The 24,291-nt window shown below is 42.2% G+C and overlaps 1 protein-coding gene and 1 long non-coding RNA gene across 2 annotated transcripts; one reads left to right on the top strand and one right to left on the bottom strand.

Annotated features, from left to right (window-relative positions):
• Nucleotides 1-634: 634 nt before the first annotated feature.
• Nucleotides 635-20,729, bottom strand: dhrs7cb (dehydrogenase/reductase (SDR family) member 7Cb). The gene is made up of 6 exons (XM_034707195.1): nt 20,561-20,729; nt 17,205-17,317; nt 12,009-12,219; nt 5,478-5,570; nt 3,219-3,380; nt 635-1,385 (listed from the first exon to the last, which is right to left on the bottom strand). Exons 1-6 carry the CDS (start codon nt 20,712-20,714, stop codon nt 1,177-1,179), a joined length of 942 nt encoding a protein of 313 aa, XP_034563086.1. The 5' UTR covers nt 20,715-20,729; the 3' UTR covers nt 635-1,176.
• LOC117829617 lies at nt 6,222-6,509 on the top strand. Its single transcript, XR_004634648.1, has 2 exons — nt 6,222-6,328; nt 6,429-6,509. It is a non-coding gene; the product is annotated as an uncharacterized LOC117829617 (long non-coding RNA).
• Nucleotides 20,730-24,291: the final 3,562 nt, after the last annotated feature.

The raw sequence follows: 24,291 nt of genomic DNA, 5'->3' as shown, positions 1-24,291 counted from the left end.
TCCTTTTAATGCTTTTATTTACTGATCAATTTTTATTTATTTATTTATTTATTTTTGAAAAACATTCTTAAACAATGATTTACTGGTCTATTGTCACACCCCTTCATTCTGTTTAATGTACGTGTATTCTTTTTAACCTCAGGTTGTATTCTGTGTTGTTTAAATTCCTCCTCCCTGTCTGTTAAAGGTTTACTTTGTTATCTCAACCATGCTTTGTTTGTCAAAGCACTTTGTAAACCTGTGTTTCTAAAGGTGCTATACAAATAAAGTTATTATCATTATTATTGTCCTCACACAGCGGTGTTAAAATCTGTACACCTGTTACAAATGTTGTGTGTTTGTCCATCCATCTTCCTCCGCTAATCCGAGTCCGGGTCCTGGGAGCAGCAGTCTCAGCAGGGAAGCCAAGACACTCCTCTCCCCGGCCACTTCCACCAGCTCCTCCAGGAGGACACCGAGGCGTTCCAAGGCCAACTGAGACATATTTTCATTGTGACAGTGTTTTATATGTTAGAGTGTGTCTGATGTGACAGTAGCTGTGAGATAAATAAAACACACACACACTCTCTTCTGCACGGTGCATCACCTCACACTCCCCGTCTGATCAGGTGAGAAACTCAGAGCTCACAGTGAGTGATGCAAATTGAGTTTTTATTACATCAGTATGGATTCAGTAAGATGACGAACACCTTACTGTGGCTCACCTGAGGAGATGGCAGCTTTAGGCACGAACAATAACAACTACAGGAAACATCACTACAGACTGCAAATACCATCTAATCTAGTTTAAAATAATGAGCAATGTGAAGGAAGGGGGTTCAATGTATGAGTATGAATGCAAAGATTAGAGCGGTGGGCTGTTTCATTCTGCATATCTGTGTGTTTCAGCTAACAGCAGTGAGAACAGAGCAGATCCAGCTCATTGTTCCTGAGTCCTAACTTTAGAAACAGAGAAAATGCCTCTCAGTGCAGGATCAGTCTTATAACTCATAAAAGCATAGAGAGCAGCTTTTGTAAACACTCAGGGAGATAATCGTGAAGATGTGATCATCAGCATGATCACATATTATACCAACTGTTGGCTCATGATGCGCCTGAGGCCTTCCAACATTTCAAAGTAACGCAGGTTTCCTTCTTCTTCTTCTTCATCTTCTTCTTCTTCTTCTTCTTCTTCTTCTACTGCAGCTGCTCGTTCAGCACCGAGTCCTTCACTCCCGCAGACAGCACGGCGAACAGGAAGGAGGGGAGGAGGGAACGCAGCAGCAGCGCCACCCGGGGGATGGGGTGGGCCAGAATCACCTCCTTCCTCTTCCTGTTCACAGTCTGCATGATCTCATTGGCCAAAACAGATGGGCGCACGCCATGGGTCAGCTGACTGGCAATGACTGTGGAGGAATACACACACACACACACACACACACACACACACACACACACACACACACACACACACACACACACACACACACACACACACTCAGATTATTAGACCTGCCAGAAAAATGAGTTTTGAAGTCTGTCACCTTTCCTCCTTTTAGAATAATGTGTTTTAATATTTCATGAAGGTTTCAACGTTTGCTCTCTAAAGTAAGACTTTATTCTGAATTACCCTCAGACCCCAGGCCTGCTGGTCCTACCTAAAGTCTGTAAAAGTAGTATGGGAGGTAGAGCCTTCAGTTATCAGGCCCCTCCCCTTTGGAATCATCTACCAGTCAGGGTCCGGGAGGCAGACACCCTCTCTACTTTTAAGAGTAGGCATCAAACTTTCCTTTCTGATAAAGCTTATAGTTAGAGCTGGATCAGGCTTGGACCAGCTCTTAGTTATGCTGCTACAGGCTTAGGGGAACTGGCACACTGGGATCCTGTCTCACCCCCTTCCCCAACCCCCTCATCACTTACTTTAACTCTCCCTGTCCCATCCTGAGTAACGGCAATTCATTTTTGTCTTCTGTGGAGGATATGCATTTTCGCCATCTAAGTTAAGCACCATATATGCAGTCTGTAAAAACCCTACTGTCCTCTGAAGAGGACATCCTGGGCCTCCTAATGATGTCTCACTTGTGGGGTGTGGCCAACAGAGCACATGAACTTTCTTTTCAAAAGTTTCACATTTTATGGCACCAAAGGAGGTGAGGGATCTTGTTTTTTTGCAGATATCATGTTTCTCTTGCAAATAATCAAATCAATTCTTCAACTTAAGAGTCTTAACCTCAATATAGTAAGATTTCACAAATGTACATTTATTTAAAACACGACTTTCATTCAGTGTCCTTTATAGTGGACATCAGGACTAAATACATCTGTGTTCAACCAATTTCAATACTCCAGGAGGCAGAGGGCTGAGTGAGGCTGAGTGGTTTTTACATGAACACACGCACACATACACACTCACACATGCACACACACACATGCACATATATGCACACACGCGCACACACTGACACATCAAATCAGTAAAAAAAATGATTGAGGTGAATTTCAAGCGTTGAGTATGCATTTTAAATTTGTATGTCACTGTTCTGATGTGTTCACACTATATAAGTGTTTTAATGTTCATGAAATGACATGAAATCTTAACAGAAATACACAAATCCATGAAATAATATAATGACATTCTGTGACTTATCAAGACCTGATGACAACATTATTGACTTTTTTCTGTAATATGTTTCTTTCAACCCCAATACTTATATTATCTAGGAAAAAATATATCAAATCTTTTCTTCTTCTGGGTCTCAGTTACTAACCATAGACCTTTCTGGAGTCCCTGAGCTCCCTTGTCTCGTAGGTTCCTCTGAGCTGCCGTAGACGTCCTCCTGCTGCGGACGTTCCAGACTCCAGCTGATACGGACGTGCTGGACTCCAGCGGCAACAGCTACTACTACTCGTCTCATCACTATCACCGCTCCCTCTCTCTCTTATTCTCCTCTATCCCTCTTTCCAGACCCAATTCGGTCGAGGCAGATGGCTGTCTAACATGAGTCTGGTTCTGTTCGAGGTTTCTGCCTGTTAAAGGAAGTTTTTCCTCTCCGCTGTAACTAGCTAAATACTGTGAGGTGCAATGCTCATGGTGGATTAAGGTGGGGTCAGACTGAGTCTTACCCTGTCTTGGTGTTGGGTCTCTGCTGTAAACCTCGTAGTGCAGTCCCTGACACACCAGTGTAATGATTTTGTTAGTGTCATTAGTCACCACACAGGTCCTCCAAGGTGTCACTCACATGCAGACAGCGTGCCGGGTTTGGGGGCGGACTCTTCGACGGGTGGCGGCTCAGCAGCGTTGATGAAGGTGTGACTGATGGTGCTCACTATGATCCCAAACTCCTCCACCTCCGCACGCAGACAGTCAAAGAAGGCCTGAGCTGCATGCTTAGAGGCTGTGTCTGAGGGAGAAACACACACACACACACACACACACACACACACACACACACACACACACACACACACACACATAAAAAGGTGTGACTCAGCCGTGGGGTCATTCCATACATTTCAGAGGACATATTTTGTCTGATTGTTTTCTCTCTTCCTGTCTGTAACACTCGTTTGAAACTTTGCCAAACATCAGCAGGCTGCAGGGTTTTTATGTCTCACTATGTGAGTGAGGTGTTGCTGTGTGCTGACTCTGTGCGGTATATGTGTGTGTGTGTGTGTGTGTGTGTGTGTGTGTGTGTGTGTGTGTGTGTGTGTGTGTGTGTGTGTGTGTGAGGTGTCAGGGAGCTGAAGAGTAGATTTGAAATAAAACACTTTGAAGGTCACTGGATTTTGACTTTCCTCCTGCGCTGTGAACACACAGGCCCCTCAGGTGACCTGGGACAGGTGTACTCGGTGTTCATGGGGCCAGAACCAAACTAGTCTTCATTTTTTTAACACCTCCATCCTGTTAGACAAGTTACCTGAGGTCTGCAGACACCTGTTAGCTCATTTCAAGATAAGATATTCCTTTATTCGTCCCACTATGGGGACATTTACAGTGTTACAGCAGCAGAAGGTAGTGCAAACAACAAAGTGCATAAAAATAGTAATTATTAAAGTTATTATCAATTCAAAAGTAAATTAGCATTTTCTAAGAAAAGAATGTACAAACTAATTAAGTCAATTTACAATATATTTACAAAACCTTGTGTCCCTTTAGTGAGATTATATTATTACTGTTTGTTGTAAAGTCTGACCACGGCAGGAAGAAAAGACCTGCAGTGGTTTCAACAGAGCATCAAATGTTATGGTTTTTAAAACCCGTGTAATTGTGAATCTTTTCTGAGGATTGATTTGATTTGTGCGACTGGCAGGTTGTCCATGAACTAGCTCTTAGTATTTAGAGTTAATAACCGTTGTTATGTGGTTTAGATCGATCCGATCACACAGCCTGGTGATCAGTCAGAGAGCTGGGTAATAAGGGTGGTATAAAGAAAATATATATCAGTGTTACGACCCTGGCTCAGGGAACCAGTAGTTGGTGCAAGCATTTTCTAGGTGTAATAAACTGATAATTGAGTGTGTATTATTTAAAGCTTGATACTTTGATTTTGGCACCCCTTGTGGACAGAGCGTTCTCTTTGCTGGTCTGGTCAGAACATGTGTTGGTAATATTCTCTGACAAAGATCTCATCCTGCTTTCTTTTCAAACAGAAATTCATCTCTGACTGTCTATCTTTAAAAAGTCTGTTCCTTCAGCGCATTGTCATGGCCTCGTGTGATCCCGACCTCCTGGCAGTGATCTTTGCCTTTAAAATTGATATTCAGAAACACTGATGACCAAATTCCACCTGATACGTGTCCGGTCCGTCTTTGATCCGTCACAGCACCGGATCTGATAGGTTTCTATTCTAGTCAATGTGTTAACTTCCACTGGATCCGCTCCGTTGCATTCCTGCTGCGTCTCTGATCCAGCAGGTCGGAGCCCTCCGGATCAGAGACACAAGAGTTCTATTGTTGCCGGATGCCGGAGCACGACGCATCAATCTCAACAGAGCAGATGGAGCGGGACAGGAAGTCAGGTTTCACCAAAACAAAATGAAAACACACACAGAGGTTTTCAGAGGACCAGAAAGACAACATGGATGAGGAGAGGAGGAGGAGAATCCTTGATTCAGTAATTACAGTGGGAAACCCTCGGTCACATGACTCCAGCTGTCCGGAGGTCCTGCTCCGTGCTGGGTTCTGAAAACACAACGGGTTGGTGTTGACGGTCAAGAGAGCATGGAGCCGGACCACAGCGGATTTTAAGACGGACCGGACACGGATCTAGTGGAAGTCCGATGTCAGACAATTGCTTTTGTAGGTCACAAGGAGGCATCAGTATGAATTTCAGTCTGTTTCATGGTCACTTTAAGACTCCTACAGGAGAACAGTATGATCTCCAGTGTGCAGGGTTTCAGCTCCTGTGAGAGTAAATGAACAGCCATATATTTGACAGTGAACAGGTGACTCCTTCACCTCGATGAGAAGAGTTCAGAGGCTCTGAATTAGGGACTCACATGAAGTCCTGAAAGGGACGGCCAGTCTTCCGTGAATACTGTTCACCAGAACGATGTGTCCCGATCTCCTGGAGAGCATTGTTGGAAGAACACCTGCAACACACCGGGCAGAGACATGTTTACAGTGAAGCAGTGATGATGTAGTCAGCACGCAGTTTGTGACAGTTTGATAAGGTACACGGGCCAAAGATTTATAACCTTTACCAAAACAGATAGACTCTGACAAAACAGGCTCCTGATCTGAGTGTTATCAGTGAGTGAGCAGATAGAGGCACACAGTGTACACCTGAGAGTTTAACAACACGGGTCCCTCCATGCTCATGACTAGATTATCTGTGGAACGACCGTCAAACATCAAGATTTTAACTCAGAGTTTGAGTTTGAGATCAAAAATCCTCACAAGCCAAAGACCAGCACTAAAGACTAAGTATGAGACCTGATCCAGGAACTACATCCTAACATCAGACTGCACCTGCATGTCAGGGGATAAACATCTGGTGTAGTTAGCTTGTTAGCTAGCTGAGTTATTTGTTTGATGATAGCTGTAATGTGAACATGAACTCTGTTATGTTTACTGTCTTTCCAGCTTTCACTTACATCTCACCTCTCCATGTGAAGCCCTGATTGTCCTGTCTCTGTATGTTAAATCACAAGTCTCCACTCTACCTGACTGTTAATTCACCAGGCCACACCTGATCGCCTAAGCCACGCCCCCTACACTATAAAAGCCTGCACCCAAGCCTTTGTTCCTCCTTTTCCCTCCACACCTGCCATGTGCCAGTGACTCCCTTTGTTGAAATGTTTGTATCATGTGGTTTTGAACTATTACCTGGAGTGGATGCATTATTGATGTAAGTAACGCCTTATTTCTATATTATCTTTATCACTGTTATGCTACATTGTTTATTTAGATATTTAACATCTCCCTTTTTGTCCCTTTTTGTTTGATAGTACAAATCATCCACATCCGAACTCAGTCCTTTGTCTGCACTGAGCTGATCCTTTCTGTTGATAATAAACCTTCGAAACCTGCCCTGGACCCGGCGTGTTTGACTTCACACCACACATTGTTCAGTGAACTACCACCAGGAGAAAACAGACTTTTTACATGGTCCTTCGAGCCGGAGTGAACATTGATGCTGGACAATGGATCCGAATGCAGGTTCTCAAGAGGATGAGTCTCAGAGCAGAAGGCCACAGCGAGAGCGGGTACCTCCGAGGTATCTGCAGGACTACCAAACTGAACTTTATGGCCAGCCAACTAGGCAATCAAGAGACTCTGCAGATCCAGAGACCGTTTTACTGAGGCAGGAATTGGCACAGCTAAAGGGAGTAGTAAAGCAATTGACGGACAGAGTCGAACAGTATGAAACTTAGGGCTTAAACTAGCCTTTCATTCATAGTTTTCACGTGACGTCGCACGTGAAAACTACCCTGGAGGGCAAGAAGAGGCTTCTTACTACTACGGGAAATGACCGGACTCTGCTGCTAACTACATGTTTAAACACTTAAAAAGTGCCTAACAGTTGTTATACAGTTATATGACGAGGAGACAAGACCGGGTCTGCTTCTTACAGGGATTTTTCATTGTCTTTGAAGTGGGGTTGTATGAGCTTTATGTTGCTAATTATACCAGCCACAGCAGTTTGTGATCTGCTGGTATATCTTAATTCCCAAAGGTCTAGAGGGACTGTTGTTACCAAGTCTTACTCATGACAGAACAAAGTTTACTCGGTTCACTGGGTCTCACTCATGAAATGTGAGCAGCACGGATTTGTGTGTGAATCGTGTGCAGCAGAAATTAACGCAGATTTCCGCATTCATCAATCTTTTAGTAGAGCTGATGTTATGGTCCTGATTTGTTGTGTGATTTGCCCTAACCCTCTCTCTCTCTGCCTGCAGGTTGCATGGGTAGGGGCGGGGCCGGTCTCCTCAGCAGTGAGGCTCATCAGGCACACCTGTCCCTGATCTGCTCATCAGCACTGGCTTCTTAAGCCACCACCAAACACTCCTCCAGTGCCAGATTATTCCTCTAGCCGCATGCTCCATGTCCCGTTGTAGCCTTGCTCCTGAGGAGATTCAAGCCACGCTTTTCTGTTTACTTATCTCGAGTTGTTTCCAGAGGATTGATTCCTAGTTTTTGTTTGTGAGTTTTTGATAGAACCTTTTTCCCCTTTTGGGTGATTTTGTGTTACTCCTAGTTTTGTACTTTTTCTCAGTTGTTTTTACCCGCAAGGCGCTTTTTGTTGAACCTTGGTTTTTGCTTAATAAATACTTTTTCCCTGTACTCTGCATTTGGGTCCTAGTCCTTTGCTCAAGCCGTAACAGCTGATCTGTGAGTAACTACTCACAACATCTACACCTGCTCCCCACTGTGTGTAGAGCTTGTGTAAATGTAGGAATACACTTAAATACTGCTTGTCACTGTCAGAAATTACAATTTGAATACGTACTGCTCTCTGTTATGTACACAATACACAGATGCCTTTGAGACACGTAATTTAAACATGACAAAATATTGAAAATATATATATAACATATTTTTTTCTTTGAGATCTAGATTAGGTTTATTTAGAAGGTGAACTACGTGTTAAAAACCACACAGACTAACTGGAGCCTAATCTGACGAGGCCAACTACAAGAAGCCACGACATACCTGCACATCTGCAGGTTCTCTCTGTGCTGGGATTCTTAGTCACAGGGACCTTCCAGCGGGAGATGGCAGATAGATCTGGAATCTCCCAGCCATCAATGAGCCGCATTTTACTAGTAGTACTTGCCGGCATTATTGAATTAAGGCCGGAGTACATTCAATTCCCCCTATGGAGCACAACGGCAAATCAAGGTAAAGGGGGGGTTTAGCGCGCTGGCCAACACGCCAAATGTCATGGGTGCCATAGACTGCACACACATACACATCAAGGCCCCATCTGATGATGCATTTGCATACATAAACCAGAAAAACTTTCATTCTGTGAATGTGAAGCTGATATGTGATGCAAACTGTGTGTTGCTCAACGTTGTGGCTCGGTGGGACTCATGACAGCTTCATAGTTGGCACCCGTTTGTAGAATGGAGCTGTGAGAGACGGCTGGCTTGACGGTAAGAATGTAGTCTTCTATACAAATGCATGTGTTTTATATGTAGAGACTGACTATTATATCTATATTATATCCAGAGAAAATAAAATGTGCTTCCTACATTCCACTTCGCCCCAAATCATTTCAATCTCCGCCTCAGAGAAGTTCTTTTTTCACTCTCTATCCTTCTTTCCCTGCGCCATGATTGCAGGGCAGGCCCACCAGATGCACAGGTCTGTGTTACGATGGGTTGGCATTCATCATCTTACACACGTGTTTACGTTCAAATCTGAGTTTCCTGCGCCGTTCATGAATCCAGAGTAGAGTTTTAGATGAGCTTTTATGTGCAAATCTGCTCACAGATTTACTCATGTTTCATGACTGAGACCCAGTGTGTGTAAACTGTGTGCATTAACTCACAGTTTACACACCTGCTCCACCAGGTAACTCTGGATCTCTCCTGCTCTCCAGTTTAGTTTAGAAGTTTCTCCTCTTTTCCCTCCGGTGCATTGAATCTCCTTTTCCTCTGTAAACTCCGGCTCATAAAGGTGTCCATGTGTGTCCGCAGTAAACGGCATGACATCACCTCGGTCAGAATCCCTCATTATTAAGTTTAGTTGTATTTTTATGACTTTGAAGCTGCAGACCTGAACAGCTGATCAGTGCGCTGCAGGCGGAGGAGCACGTCTGTGTTATGCAAATAATGCAAAAAAAAAAAACAGGCTTTCTAATGTGAAGTGAAGTGCTGACAAAAATCACAAGTGGAGCGTTCACCTAAACCAAGATGAGTGCTCGGGTCAGAGTTTTCTCAAACTGAGGTACAGTATGTCTGAAGGTAATGTCTTTATGCACTTTTGTTTGTGAGGACAGTTCTCTTGCTTGGTGCAGTTTTTTTTTGTTTAAGCAATCTAAAACATAAAAGTAATGTCACAGTTTAAAGGAAACAATTACTCAATAAATTGGTAAAATGCAACTTTATATGTTACGTATGGGTTTATTCAACTAAGGTAGGCATGGTGTGACTAGTCTACTGTTTTCTGACCTCCCAAAGAGCTAGACACAGGGACAGAGCAGCTGGTCCTCCATAGAAAAACTATAGGGACCACAGGCCATGTATTACTTATGCTTTGTGCCCTTTAGTGAAGGTTTTGGTAACACTTTACAATAAGGGTCCCTTAATAAACGTTAGTTAATGCATTATTAAGCATTAATTAACAGTTTAATAATCATTAGAATGCATTACCTAACATTAATTAACATATTAGTTAATGCATCAATAAGCAGTTAATTAATATCTACCGCTCAGAGTTAATTAATACATTATTAAAGCTGCTGTGAGGAACTTTTGTTTTGTATCGATTCTGGCGCCCCCCTTGTGGACAAAGTGATACCTCTTATCTCTTGTTCTATACATGCAAAAGGAGTGTTTTCAACAAAAGCCTTATCCTGTTGTGCTCAACTGTCAACTTTATCAGGCAATGTGATTATTTTCCATGAAAACAGTCAAATAAAGGCTGTTTCTGAAGCAAGATGTCCATCATCTGGACTGACACCTACCCTCCCAGGGTGGTTTCAGGCATTAAAAATTACAACAGAGAAGGTGCCAGTGTTGCTGCTGATGGTCTTGTTTGCTATTGAAGGTCATAAAGAGGCGTCAGTATCATTTTCAGTCTGTTTCTCAGCCATTTCAAAACTCCTCACAGGGCCTTTAAGCATTAATAAAAGTTACATAATGTAATTAGTTAACCATTAGTAAATGCTTTCTGGACCCTTATTGTTGTTCAAAGCTCTCCTCTGTGTGAGTTGAGATGTTATCTGTGATTATCTGTTTTATTGTTTTAAATAAAACGTGTAAAATTCTTTATATGTGTTGCTTCAACTACCTTTCATCTAATAGTGGTTCAGCGTATGTGTTACCCAAGGGATACATATGTTACACTTTACAATAAGGGTCCAAAAAGCATTCACTAATGGTTAACTAATTACATTATGTACATTTATTAATGCTTAATAATGTATTAATTAACTCTGAGCAGTAGACATTACTTAACTGCTTATCGATGCATTAACTATTATGTTAATTAATGTTAGGTAATGCATTATAATGATTATTAAAACATTATTAAACTGTTAATTAATGCTTAATATTGCATTAACTAACGTTTATTAAGGGACCCTTATTGTAAAGTGTTACCAAGGTTTTTTATTTGGATTATGGCAATAAATGCCTCCCTATTTTACCACAGATGAACTGTTTCTGTTGCCATATCTTTTGAAATAAAACTGCAACAACACAGCGGTTGCACTGAAATGATGCTGATCCTCTCTGAACTCTGTGAAACTAGAGTCTACAGCTCGAGTGTGGACTCCTTCAACAGACCATGCACCACACAGACGTTCTGATTCTGCTAACAGTCTCCACTCAGTGGTTAAAGCTCACTGACTCGTCTGGATGAATGGATCTAGATGGCGCTTGTGTTGCTTAAATGCTTGCACATGTTGTTGATGATGTCAGCCGTAAACAGATCTGTTGACACAGCAGCCATGTTTCCTCTGATGTCACACCAATGGTGACGACTCAAATGCTGATATAAGGATGTATTTCTGTGCTCTGGAGTCTAGTCCTGTTAAAGTAAGCGATCTGACAGATCATTAACATTTCACTGATTGTTCAAATACTGACAGAAAACTGAAACTCAAATCATCAATCAAATAACACAACTTTTAGCTAACAGGTTTCAGCACCACTGATGTGCTAAACAAGATACTTGGAGACCCTGTTACTGTTAGATAAGCTATTAATAGCCATCAACCACTTGCTGGCTATCATTGTTTACAAGCTAAGATTTCCATCAGCTGTTTTATAGAATTCATCTCTTCCATATTATTTCCTTCATCCACCATGAAATGTTATGTTAGCTTGGAAGTGGTTGAATGCTAGCCTTAGCTGATCCTCAGTAGCTAATCTGTTGTTATGAATGTGGTTTTACCCTGAAGCATGTCCTCATCTCCATGCTAAGTCTCACTACCATTTTTCTTATCCTAAAGGTGTTCATAACTTCACAGATTTACTGTATTTGGGTCTAGAACCTGAAACGCTGATAACATAATGATAGTGAGTGTCTCTCCCTGAGCCTGATGTCAGAGGCCACTCTGATACCTGCCTGTCTGTCTGCTTCTATGGTGTCATCTGTGATGAATGGCATTCGCCTTGTTTTACTGCCCTCTACTGGTCTGGTGGTGTAGTGCATTTACTTTTTTTTCCTCCATACGTCACTGGCCTGATTTGCACAATCTGACCGGGACTTCAGCCCGCGGTCGAAACGCAGACAACAAGGGGGGCACAGGAACCTTTTAGTTCAGGGTAAAGTAGTTCTGGGGGCTAAAAGACCCAACATAATAACATTGACGGCCTATTTAGATGCGTTGGTATCACTTAAGTCTGGCCCACCTTTGGCCAGAGAGCTGGGTCCGAAGTAGTTGACGTCCATCATGTTTCTGTCCATCTCCAGAGACACACTGTGCACCGGAGCCTTCAGCTTCACACTGCTGTTACAGATCAGCACGTCCACACAGCCGTAACACTCCACCACCTCTAACACCACGTCCTCCACGCTGTCCATGTCACTGAAGTCCAGGATCACCAGCTTGGGAGCAAACGTCTGCAGAGACACAGGAGTGTATTTACTGTGAGCCTGTGTTTGTGGATAATATGACCTGTTAACCCAGCATCAATGACAGCTGCTGCATTGTTGTCAGAATCACTGTTATCAGATGTCTGTCTTATTATCACTGATAACAGAAGTGTTCCTCTTTAAAGGAAGTTAAACATTTCAGAAACACACTTCATCACCATCACCTGGAACTGAAGACTGATACTTCTCTGGTGTTCATCCTTCTACATGACCACCACTCCACTGTAAGAAGTGAAGGCTGATACTTCTCTGGTGTTCATCCTTCTACTGTACATGACCACCACTCCACTGTAAGAAGTGAAGCACTGTGATGTGGCTCGTGTTTGGTCTCAGTGATTTTAAACCTGTAGTCCAACATGTTCCAGAAAAAAATCCTGAGCAGCCAGTAGTGAAGAGTATCTTCCATCTTTTACTTCCTCGTATATTCTTGGTGTGTCTCATCTTGACTTAAGAACTAAGCCGTATTAAAAGTGTTAATAAGTCTTTGTTGATCTGCCTAAACACAGTGTTTATCTTTGTTCAGAGATTAAAGGCCTGTAGCTTTAGTCAGATAGCTGAGGAGAGACAGGAGACATGGGGCAGAGGGACATGACAGGCACCACATGGACACAGTTAGGAGACCTGCATGTAGAGCGTTTTCTCAGTGCAGCATGTGGAGAGGAAATCAACTCATCATGAGGAGGAAGGTTTACTGATTTAAGCAGCCCTGGGTCCATTTAAAATATGATACCATACAGCTTGGAAAAATATCATGATACATGATGCAATGTGATACCATATGATATAATATGGTACAGTGGGAAAGACTACAGTACAATACAACACAACTAGTTGCATTACACAGGAAAAAACTAGGGATGCACCGATCCGACCCTGGTATCGGATATCGGCTAGATCGGACTCAAAAAGCTAGATCGGATATCGGTGACAAAGGGCCGATATATAGTGCCGATCCATATTGCAGATCTATTCATCTCAGTTCTATGCTTTTCTGTGTTTACAACAGCCATGTGTTTCTCCTACATCATCAGCGCCAGCCGGTCTGTGCATTTTTGCCCGGTGGAGCCTGATGCAGGATAACTACAGAGACTCTGCAGTTTAGGTGCATTTCATACTTCTTCTGCTAACAACTCCACCAGAAACCTGCAACATGTGCAGCGCTAATGTTTCGACGGATGGCAGTCGCCCTGAAAAATATAATGGAAGCCCAAAGGAAGAAGGTTACGTCAGCTGTAGCCTACTGCAAAGAAGGAAGAAACCTTCTATTAATGGATTCAAAGTGTGATAAACTGACAGGCTATTGGATTTAATTGTTCTGGATCCTTGAAATGAAGGGATTCCAGCCTCTGGTTTAGCACTTGGAACCCAGGTACAGTTCACCATCAAGTCAGAAAAGCCTGAAGTTGCCTAAACATGATTCTGTCCTCACATTAAGGAATAGAGATTGTTAAATCAATACCAGGATCAGATCGGCTAGTATCAGTATCGGCAGATACCAAAGCCCAGGTATCGATATCGGTATTGGGACCTAAAAAGTGGGATCGGTGCATCCCTAGAAAAAACAGACCTGTATAATATCATATGATACGAAATCTTGCGATACAAACCAATATAATACAGTAGGAAACGATACGACACAGTACAACACAATATGACACAACACAACAGGACACACGATACCAGGTGGTACAATACGATACAGCACAATACAACACGAGAGGGCAAGATAAGACACGATCCAATACGACATGACATGCACAATGAACAATGAAACTAAACATTAGGTCATGGTGGTCTTATGTCTCACAGATCATTGTGAAAAATAATTGAAATCCTCCTGATGATAACGTCTCAGAATGTCTTGGAATTAGATCCTTTTCTTACTAATCACTGGGCTGTGTTAATTACTTGATTCTGATTGGTAGAAACCCCCATCATGATCTATTCCAGGGACAACCTGAGAACACACGTGATATCAATCAACAGAAAGAGTTTATTATTTACTCTGGTGGTGATGAGGCTAAAGCTTTAGTTTCCAATTAAAGCCGCAAGCGGCGATGAGCTGGCCAAGATGCTTTTTTGTGCGTCCTGATGCCATGAATAAGTGTATTGATTTTCAAGCATGTAGCTCAAAATAGCCTCTATGGGGAGTTTTTTTTTTAAACTGTAGGGGGCGCTAGTGAGCACATTTTTTCAGCTTTTTTTGCGAAACCCATAAAATGGCGCAATTTTCCCCAGGCCTGATGAGTGTGGTGGATGAGGTGAGATTACGTGCATTTTAAAGTCACAAAATTCAATTTTACAACGTTTTTTTTTGATGCCCCGCCCCAAAGTCTGCCACGCCCACAACTTTCGTCTGAGCGGAATGCCTTTACTTTGTATTAATCGTCAATGGGTTTACTATAGAATGTGCCGAGTTTGGACTGAATCAGAGAAAAGCTCTAGGAGAAATGAGCAAAAGTATGCACCCTTGCTGGGACTCATTTTGGCCCCATTTTTCATTTTCAAAGCTAGGTGGCGCTCTTCCTGTTGAGTTTTGAATATGGGTGCAAGAGACTTTATTGTGCGTCCTGATGCCATGAATATATGTAGAACTTTTCATGCATGTAGCTCAAAAAACTCTATGCGTAGGGTGTTTTTTTTTACCTCTAGGGGGCGCTACTGAGATTTTTTTTGCGAGACCTATAATAACTTACAATTTTCACCAGACCCGATGAGTGTGCAAAAATATCTGCGCTTTCATTCACGTTCAGGGGTCCAAAACTGCGTTTTAAGTGGCGGAAGAAAGAACAATCCTTAGGGTTACAATAAGGCCTTCGCCACCAGCGGTGCTCGGGCCCTAATAACAAAACCAACATGGGAGATATTTCTGATGACTCTGGGTATATTTGGAGAGACTTTAGAGTCAGCAGAGAAAAGCAGAAGAGAAGACAAAGCTACTCTGCTGGGGATCAGGGTCTATTCTCACCCTGTCAGGGTTTTGTTGGGTTTTGCATTAGCACCTGCTCATCAAACATTTTCCCTTACATGATATCTTAACAGGAAAATAAATGTAGAGTAGATATATTCTATCACACTGGATCAACATGCTCATCACTTCTGGATGCTGCAGAGGGAGCACCAAAGGACAGAAAGCTTTAACTCCAACCAGCGATAACACGGAGGAAACGGAGGTAGAAGATATTAATGTCTCTTTGTGTCGAGCCCATCTGGTCTGGTTTGTGTATGTAAGATACCTGGAGGACTGCGTGCTGTCAGAGAGGAAATCCTGCTATTCTGTTGACTGGAGCAGGAAATGGAGATGTCACGGGCGGAGCAGAGGACTGTGATGAAACATGGAGTGCCTGTGTCTGTGCCAGTGTACTGGCTCAGTAGCTTCAGAGTTAGTGAGAGGAGCTCCTCTGTGATGTCTGCATTGTGTATCTTGCCTAAGCACCTCAAACCCTCTGTTACAAAGAACATTTCAATTCACCATATCACACACACAATAATGTTTTCCATATAAAAATAGACTAACTTTCATTTAAAGCAGACAAACCTCGCTTCACCTACCAAGTGTGCAAAACATTTCCCATGCTTGGAGAACCATTTAGACCATGGACCGCCCCTCGACTGCACACACACCACACCCTCCGATGGAACTGAATTTAATTGGGCATTGCTGGCCACTTACACCCCCTCTGTTTAGATCAATAAGAAAATAGTCTAGTTGAAGTTGGGCGGGTCTTGGTTTTCTTCTAAGGCATCTCTAGAAGCCCTTGAGTTCTGTTTTTTTCTGGGTTTTCCTGGGTCTCCCTCGTACCTTGGTTTCCTGCTAGTTGCTCTGCAGCGGTGGTTTAGTTTCTCTCTTATCGTTGTAAAGCTTTGTTTAGGTCTTGGGGTCTAACAGGTTGGTTAGGGTATCCTCATTAATATCCACCTGGTCAGCCAATTCCAAGACTGACTGTGCCTCCCTGCCAAAGAACAGCATGCTCGCCGAAGGTTCAGTGAGCTGAGGAAAGGACCGTGCAGAGCTCCACAACAGACTCTTCATATGTGGACCTCGTTGGCTGACAGATCGCAACAGCGTTAAAGAGCACACCTCCAGCTTCCCGTACTGGATGTGTAGAAACGGTCTGCGAGGTGAAGTCTGAGTCCACTTTTCTGCACTGTGCACATTGGAATTTAATTTTGGAGTTGGTTTGAATATTGAGACCAATCTAGCCGGGCAGATTTGAACACGAAAAAGCAATACACTTTCTGTTTTCATTTCAAGTGTGTTACAAAATGTGCAAGCTTGAACAGGAAAGTTAAAATGAAAAAGGAAGGATTGCTTTTTCTTTTTATTTGAGTAAAAAAATGTCTTCATTCTGAAAATTAAAAAAACCTGTCTGTGAATGCATTTTAATTTTTAATTTTCTTTTTAATTTGAATTATGATGGAGGGGCATTTTTTGAAAATTAAAAAGCAAACGTAATTTTCTTTTTCATTTTAACTGTTTGAAATAATTAGCATTGTTGAAGATTAAAATTAAATGAAAATAGGATTATTGAACATTAATTGTAGTTATGAGTCATATAATGCACCCATATTTGGAAAATGAATACGCAATTCTGTTAATGCAATTTAATTCTCAAATTTGCTTTTTCATTTTAATTTTGGAAACTGTTTGCTTCCATATGAGTCTCTTTGTATTAGCCTTCTTTATTTTGGTTTTACCCTCTTCATTTGATTGCTTGTGACTTTAGTGGTTATTCCTTTTGGAGTAACTTAAAGAAACCCTGTGGTCCACACATGCATCCCACTGCCCCTCATCCTGACAACGCCAGGATGTTTACCAGGATGGTGGCTCATCACCACAGAACAGAGAGCTGGTTTGAGTTTGGACCAGTTTCCTCAGTCATCATCATTCATGATGTTTCAAAGTGAAACTAATGGAGGTATATTTGTGTGTGTGTGTGTGGTTTCCTCACCTCTCTGGGGTCAGAGTCGCTCGTCAGAGAGTCGTACAGAGACTCCAGTTTGTCCCAGCTGGTCCCACACAGGATCAGTCTGGCTCCGCCCTTATGGAAGAGATGGGCACACTCTGAACACAGAGACAGAAACATGATGAGTTACCTTCACATTAAATCAAACGTTTGATTTATAGCTCAATGACATCGTAGCTTTGAGTTCACTCTCTGTAGCTTAGCATTCAGCTAGCCTGAACTTCCTCAGGAAACAAACCTGCCCATCAGGACCTCTGAAACCAGATCATCACTTCCTGTTTAAGCCGGTTTTGTACCAGAAAATATTTTGTCTGTTAGCAGATCCAACACAGGACATGGGAAACAGAGGATCTATATACACAGAGTGATTAACACAGGTGTGAACACAGGACACAGGTGAGACTAATCAGGTTCATCAACAATGAGGGAAACACACAAGGACAGGAAGTTACACTAAACTGAACACACAGGGATCAAGAACTACAAAATAAAACAGGAAACACATGGATCAAGAACTACAAAATGAAACAGGAAACACAGGGATCAAGAACTACAGAATGAAACAGGAAACACAGGGATCAAGAACTACAAAATAAAACAGGAAACACAGGGATCAAGATCTACAAAATAAAACAGGAAACACAGGGATCAAGAACTACAAAATAAAACAGGAAACACAGGGATCAAGAACTACAAAATAAAACAGGAAACACATGGATCAAGAACTACAAAATGAAACAGGAAACACAGGGATCAAGAACTACAGAATGAAACAGGAAACACAGGGATCAAGAACTACAAAATAAAACAGGAAACACAGGGATCAAGATCTACAAAATAAAACAGGAAACACAGGGATCAAGAACTACAAAATAAAACAGGAAACACAGGGATCAAGAACTACAAAATAAAACAGGAAACACAGGGATCAAGATCTACAAAATATAACAGGAAACACAGGGATCAAGAACTACAAAATAAAACAGGAAACACAGGGATCAAGAACTACAGAATGAAACAGGAAACACAGGGATCAAGAACTACAAAATAAAACAGGAAACACAGGGATCAAGATCTACAAAATATAACAGGAAACACAGGGATCAAGAACTACAAAATAAAACAGGAAACACAGGGATCAAAAACTACAAAATAAAACAGGAAACACAGGGATCAAGAACTACAAAATAAAACAGGAAACACAGGGATCAAGAACTACAAAATAAAACAGGAAACACAGGGATCAAGAACTACAAAATAAAACAGGAAACACAGGGATCAAGAACTACAAAATAAAACAGGAAACACAGGGATCAAGAACAACAAAATAAAACAGGAAACACAGGGATCAAGAACAACAAAATAAAACAGGAAACACAGGGATCAAGAACAACAAAATAAAACAGGAAACACAGGGATCAAGAACAACAAAATAAAACAGGAAACACAGGGATCAAGAACTACAAAATAAAACAGGAAACACAGGGATCAAGAACTACAAAATGAAACAGGAAACACAGGGATCAAGAACTACAAAATAAAACAGGAAACACAAGAAAACACAACAAGAGACATGGATCACTAAACACACAAGAGAGACAAAGGATAACGAATACAGAATAAACACGGGGAGGAACCAGGGCATGAAACACAAGAACTAAACTAACCATCAACTCATGACACTTATCCATTAGCAGCAGAGTCCTCCTTCAGTCACATTTATTTTGAACTGTTTTAACTTTGGATGTTGATGTGCTCATGGTTTCTGCTTATCAACCTTCCTCTGAGATGAAGCTTCATATGAACAGACATGAAACGTTATGATCTTTGCATCAAGTCAGGTTAGCACACATATCTCTAAAGCCTCGGGTCCACAGGATGCGTGGCGTTATGTTACAGCTGCGCCGCGCACTGCGCAGCCGATACATTCCCATTCTAGTGAAAGCTCTAGGGACCCCGGAGCGCGCTGACACAGTGATCATCTTAAAGTCCTGTTACCTTCTGACACAGTGATCATGTTAAAGTCCTGTTACCTTCTGACACAGTGATCATGTTAAAGTCCTGTTACCTTCTGACACAGTGATCATGTTAAAGTCCTGTTACCTTCTGACACAGTGATCATGTTAAAGTCCTGTTACCTTCTGACTCAGTGATCATCTTAAAGTCCTGTTACCTTCTGACACAGTTATCATGTTAAAGTCCTGTTACCTTCTGACACAGTGATCATCTTAAAGTCCTGTTACCTTCTGACACAGTGATCATCTTAAAGTCCTGTTACCTTCTGACACAGTGATCATCTTAAAGTCCTGTTACCTTCTGACACAGTGATCATCTTAAAGTCCTGTTACCTTCTGACACAGTGATCATCTTAAAGTCCTGTTGATCTTTAAATGGTCTGGAGTCCGTATATGGTGTTTTATTTTGAAATTGAGTGGATTTTGCATGTGATCCTCGTGCCTGACTTCCTGTCCAAGGTCGGTCTTCTCTGTTTATATCACAGACTGTTAAAAAAAATGGACGTCCGATCGCTCGGCTCGAAGTGAGGCCACCACAAAAATTGCTCCCCCTGGTGGCTGGCTGCAGTACAGGTCATAAACTCTGTCTCCCCCATTCATTTGAATGGGGCTGCAGTCAAACTTTAAAAAATGAATACACGTTGTATGAATGTTTCTCCCATCCGTATGCTGTGGAGATATGTAGTTATTATTTGACTGTTTTGTGTTGAAGGCCTCTTTTTTCTGAAAAGTTTCTTTTTTGTTATCAGAGGTTAAAAACAGGTTTTACTTCCGGCTTTACTTTGATTGATAGCTGCTGTAGAGAGAAACTCCATAGGATCTTGGGACGGTACGCTGTAGGGTGGAGCTCTTTACCGTGGAAACAGAAAATTACCGTGGCAACACAGAGATTCTCTACTACGCAGACTCTGGCTGCACAATGGCTGCGCATTCGAACTGTTTTTTTTTGGCTTCAAAACCGTACAATGGGAAAAGGCGGAGCAACGCTGTCCACTTTTTTTTACAGTCTATGGTTCAGATTGACGTGTGCTGGGCGCAGGCTTCGTTGAGAATAGACTCAGCGTGTATCTTTAGTGGAGCAGCATGGGTGCATGCTCCCGAGACTGAGCTGAGATGAGCATTGACTGTAATGGGAACGTATTGGCTGCGCAGTGTGCGGAGCAGATGTAATGGGAAGCGGTGTATCCTGTTTAAATTTAAAAACTGACATGTACTTCTTCAGATAATATAAGTCACATAAACTACAGTCTGAGGACGACAGAGAAAGAAGCTAACAAAGAAAGATGTCAACGATTAACTATTGAAATGTGAAGAGTCATCATTTACCTGTTCCGACCCCGGACACAGCGTCAGTGATCACCACCACTTTGTTCTTCACCAGAGACTTGGACATGAACTGCAGGACCTCGTTGTAGATGTAGTAAATCCCTGCTGCCACCACCACCAGCAGGGGGAGCACCAACGCCGAGGACAGGGACATGATCTGAGGATGAGAGAGACCAGGATCAGACCAGGATCAGACCCACTGACCTGCCTTTATGAGCCAGCAGTCACTCAGGATCTATCAGATCAGGTTTGTGGCTCATTTGTGGACTAACACAGTGTAAATAATATAAAGTACATCAGACTGTGTCCTGTTGGTCTAACACAATGTTCTAATCTACATTTCTTCTTTGAGTTTGGTTTCCATTTAATCACAGAAAAACACACTGATTGTTTTTAGTGTGTGTTCACCAGGAGAACGGCGTCTGTCTGATGATCAGAATATTCAGTATATTAAAGGTGACATATCACGCTTTTTTCATCAATATATATTGGTCTAAGAGGTCCCCAAAACATGTCTTTAAAGTTTATGCTCAAAAAAACACTTTGAAATCAGATTTTGGTCTGCCTGAAAAACCCTCTTCTTCAGCCCTCCTCAGAACAGTCTGTTTTCTCTCTGACCACGCCCCTTCAGAAAGTGGGTGTGGCCTCAGCTCTCCAGCACGTTGATCTAATGTTTACATGTTGGCTGAATATACACGGCTGCTCACAGACCCCAGTTACTTCAACCCTCTGAATCTGATCCAGAATCTGATCCTGATGGAGAGGCGCCTGCAGCAGGACCTTTCTGAAGGATTGGTCACAGATTTAGTGTTTCTTGTTGTTTTATTTGTCAGTATGTCGACGTGTGTCTTGGTACACAGCTACGAACATGTAGCTATGTGGCTATGCTAACTAGTGCTAGCACTTATCCATGATAAATAAAAATCATCCACTAGATCTTCAAATCTGCAGACGTGGGGAGTAAAACCGACCTTTGTGTTTATTAAGACAGCCTACAACTAGCATGCCTCCCTCCTAAGCTCCTTGTTAGCACACATGTGTGCAGGTAATGAAAAACAGAGGAGGGGTTGAGTTGTATTTTATACAGTCTATTGGCTGAACAAGCTCCGAGCTCTGACTCCGTGACAGACCGGATGTTGTTGTGATGTATGAAAAACACTGAAAACTGAAACGGCTGGTTTCACACACATTTACAGAAAGGTGGAGAAATCAGAACAGGGGCAGAATGGATTTTTTACATTCTCGGGGGGTTTGTAGACAGGGACACATATTTCAGGTAGAGAACCATTAAAAAGTTGATTTTGCATGATATGTCACCTTTAACATAAAAGACCTCTGATACTTCTCTGTCTCAGGTGTCTCTTCCTGTAGAATATCAATGGGTGGATTTCCAGGCTGATACACCCTTTGTTCAAAAACTGGATTCTGATTACTTAAAAGAAGAAGTTCATGATTTCAGAGTTGCAGATTTTATAAAACACGTTGCCGTTTTTCCATAACCTCATTTAGGCACCTTCACACTACTCATCACATCCACCCATTCTCACCACACGTACAGGCTAGACTGCTGGGGGAACTGGCACACTGGAACACTGGGATCCTATCTCACCCCCCATCCCTTACTTTAACTCTCCCTGTCCCATTAAAGTTACTAACCATAGACCTTTCTGGAGTCCCTGAGCTCCCTTGTCTCGTAGGTTCCTCTGGATCTCTGCTGCTGTGGACGTGCCAGACTCCAGCTGCTACAACTACTACTATCCGTCTCCCCACTATCATCCCTCTCTCTCTAAATCTCCCTCTATCCCTCTCTCCAACACGGTCTCAGCAGATGTGTGTCTAACATGAGTCTGGTCCTGCTGGAGGTTTCTGCCTGTGAAAGGAAGATTGTCCTTGCCACTGTCATTTGCTAAATGCTGCAAAGTGCTCTGCTCATGGTGGATTAAGATGAGATCAGACTGAGTCCTGTCTGTAAGATGGGACTGGATCTGATCCTGTCTTGATGTTGGGTCTTTGTTAATAATAGAACATAGAGTACGGTCTAGACCTGCTCTGTTTGGAAAGAGTCTTGATATAACGTTTGTTGTGATTTGGTGCTTTATAAATAAAGATTGATTGATTGATTGATTGATTGGTTGATTGATTGATTGATTGATTGATTGATTGATTGATTGATTGATTGATTGATTGATTGATTGATTGATTGATTGATTGATTGATTGACTCACACTGATACAGATGATGTTGTAGAGGAGTGGAAAGGAACAAATGACATGCTCCCATGCGGCTGGAGGGGAGTAGTTTTGTTCTGTTTGTACTGTGTAAGTATTTTCTGTGGGAATTACTTCCCTACATGTTACTCTGCATTGGTTTTCATCAACCGCCTGACAGCCAGCTGATTGGATGACATCTACCACCTGACAGCCAGGTGAACCAACAAGTAGCGGAGGATAAGATCACACATGCTGGTGCTGAAAACACAAATAAAGATACTCTGGTAAAGTTGGTGAACATCCACAGGCTTTTTAATCAGCAAAAAAAAACCTTACACCTCCTCCCTGCTTCCCGTCCACCTGCTCTAGTCAGGTGGACGGGAAGCCACAACTAACCAGAACGAGTCGCCCCGAGAGCTCACAGTGAACTCTTTGCACGTATTCCATAACTCCTTCCTGGACAGGTGTTGTGTCAAGAAAATCCCCTCGCACATGAATGAGCCATTACATCATGACTCCTCAACCCCCCAGCTACATGTTGAATAAAGTACTTTTTACTGTAACTCGAGAACAATAATTTGGTTCTTATGCCCCCCGGTATTAACTGATTTTATTCATATAAATTCACACAATGCTGACTCTGTCACCAGGAGCACTTAAGGGTTCATTGTGTTGCACAAAGGTCTGATTAAAAGACGACCCACTCTACCACTGAGCCACAGCCAAATTTACAAAGTCAAATGAAACATTTTTTTTGCCTTTGCATTCATTCTGTTGAGTCTGGTCTGCCTCACTGTGGTCATGGATTCTGCTCAAATCAACTCAACTTAAACTTTATTGTCATTCATCTGGATAGCTTGTATACAGCTGAATGAAATTGCGTTTCTCGCATGGCAGGTGCAAACCAGTGCAAGTGCAAACAAAATGACAGACAATAAATACACAGACAACAAAGACAGAATATAAAGATAAGACAAAACAACAACAAACATGAGGACAGACTAGAAAAGGGCTGACTACATGAGTCAAACTAAACTATTAATTATGATGGAGTGAATAGATAAATTAATAAAACAGTAAGTGAGGTAGCGCTGGATACAAATGCTGCAATATATATATATTGTTGTGCTGGTACTTTGATTATACTCTTTCATGCATGGGTGGGAAATGCTTCACACAACAAGGGACTTCGTTTTAGCTTTTACTGATGTCACTTCAGCAAATACAGAGGGAGAACATTGGCTACTTTTCTGTCTGGTTGTGGTCTCTGGCTCGGGCACAGACAGCGAGATAGCGTGTCCATGCAGTGAGCCGTGAGCACCATCAGAAACCATAACATGAACTGAACATCAAAACCAGAGAATCTCGCCACATCCTCACACACGCCCACGTGACACGCAACAACCAATCACTCGCCACACTCAGCAGTACGTACACACAACAACATATAACAACATAACAGAGCATCACTATAACTATGGTGAGCTGCCTTACAATATACAGTTAGGCCCAAAAATATTT

This window comes from Notolabrus celidotus, chromosome 18 (genome assembly GCF_009762535.1).
Source record: "Notolabrus celidotus isolate fNotCel1 chromosome 18, fNotCel1.pri, whole genome shotgun sequence".
Lineage (NCBI taxonomy): Eukaryota > Metazoa > Chordata > Actinopteri > Labriformes > Labridae > Notolabrus > Notolabrus celidotus.
The sequence above is the reverse complement of the archived record's forward strand: the minus strand, read 5'-3'. Positions and strand labels throughout refer to the sequence as shown.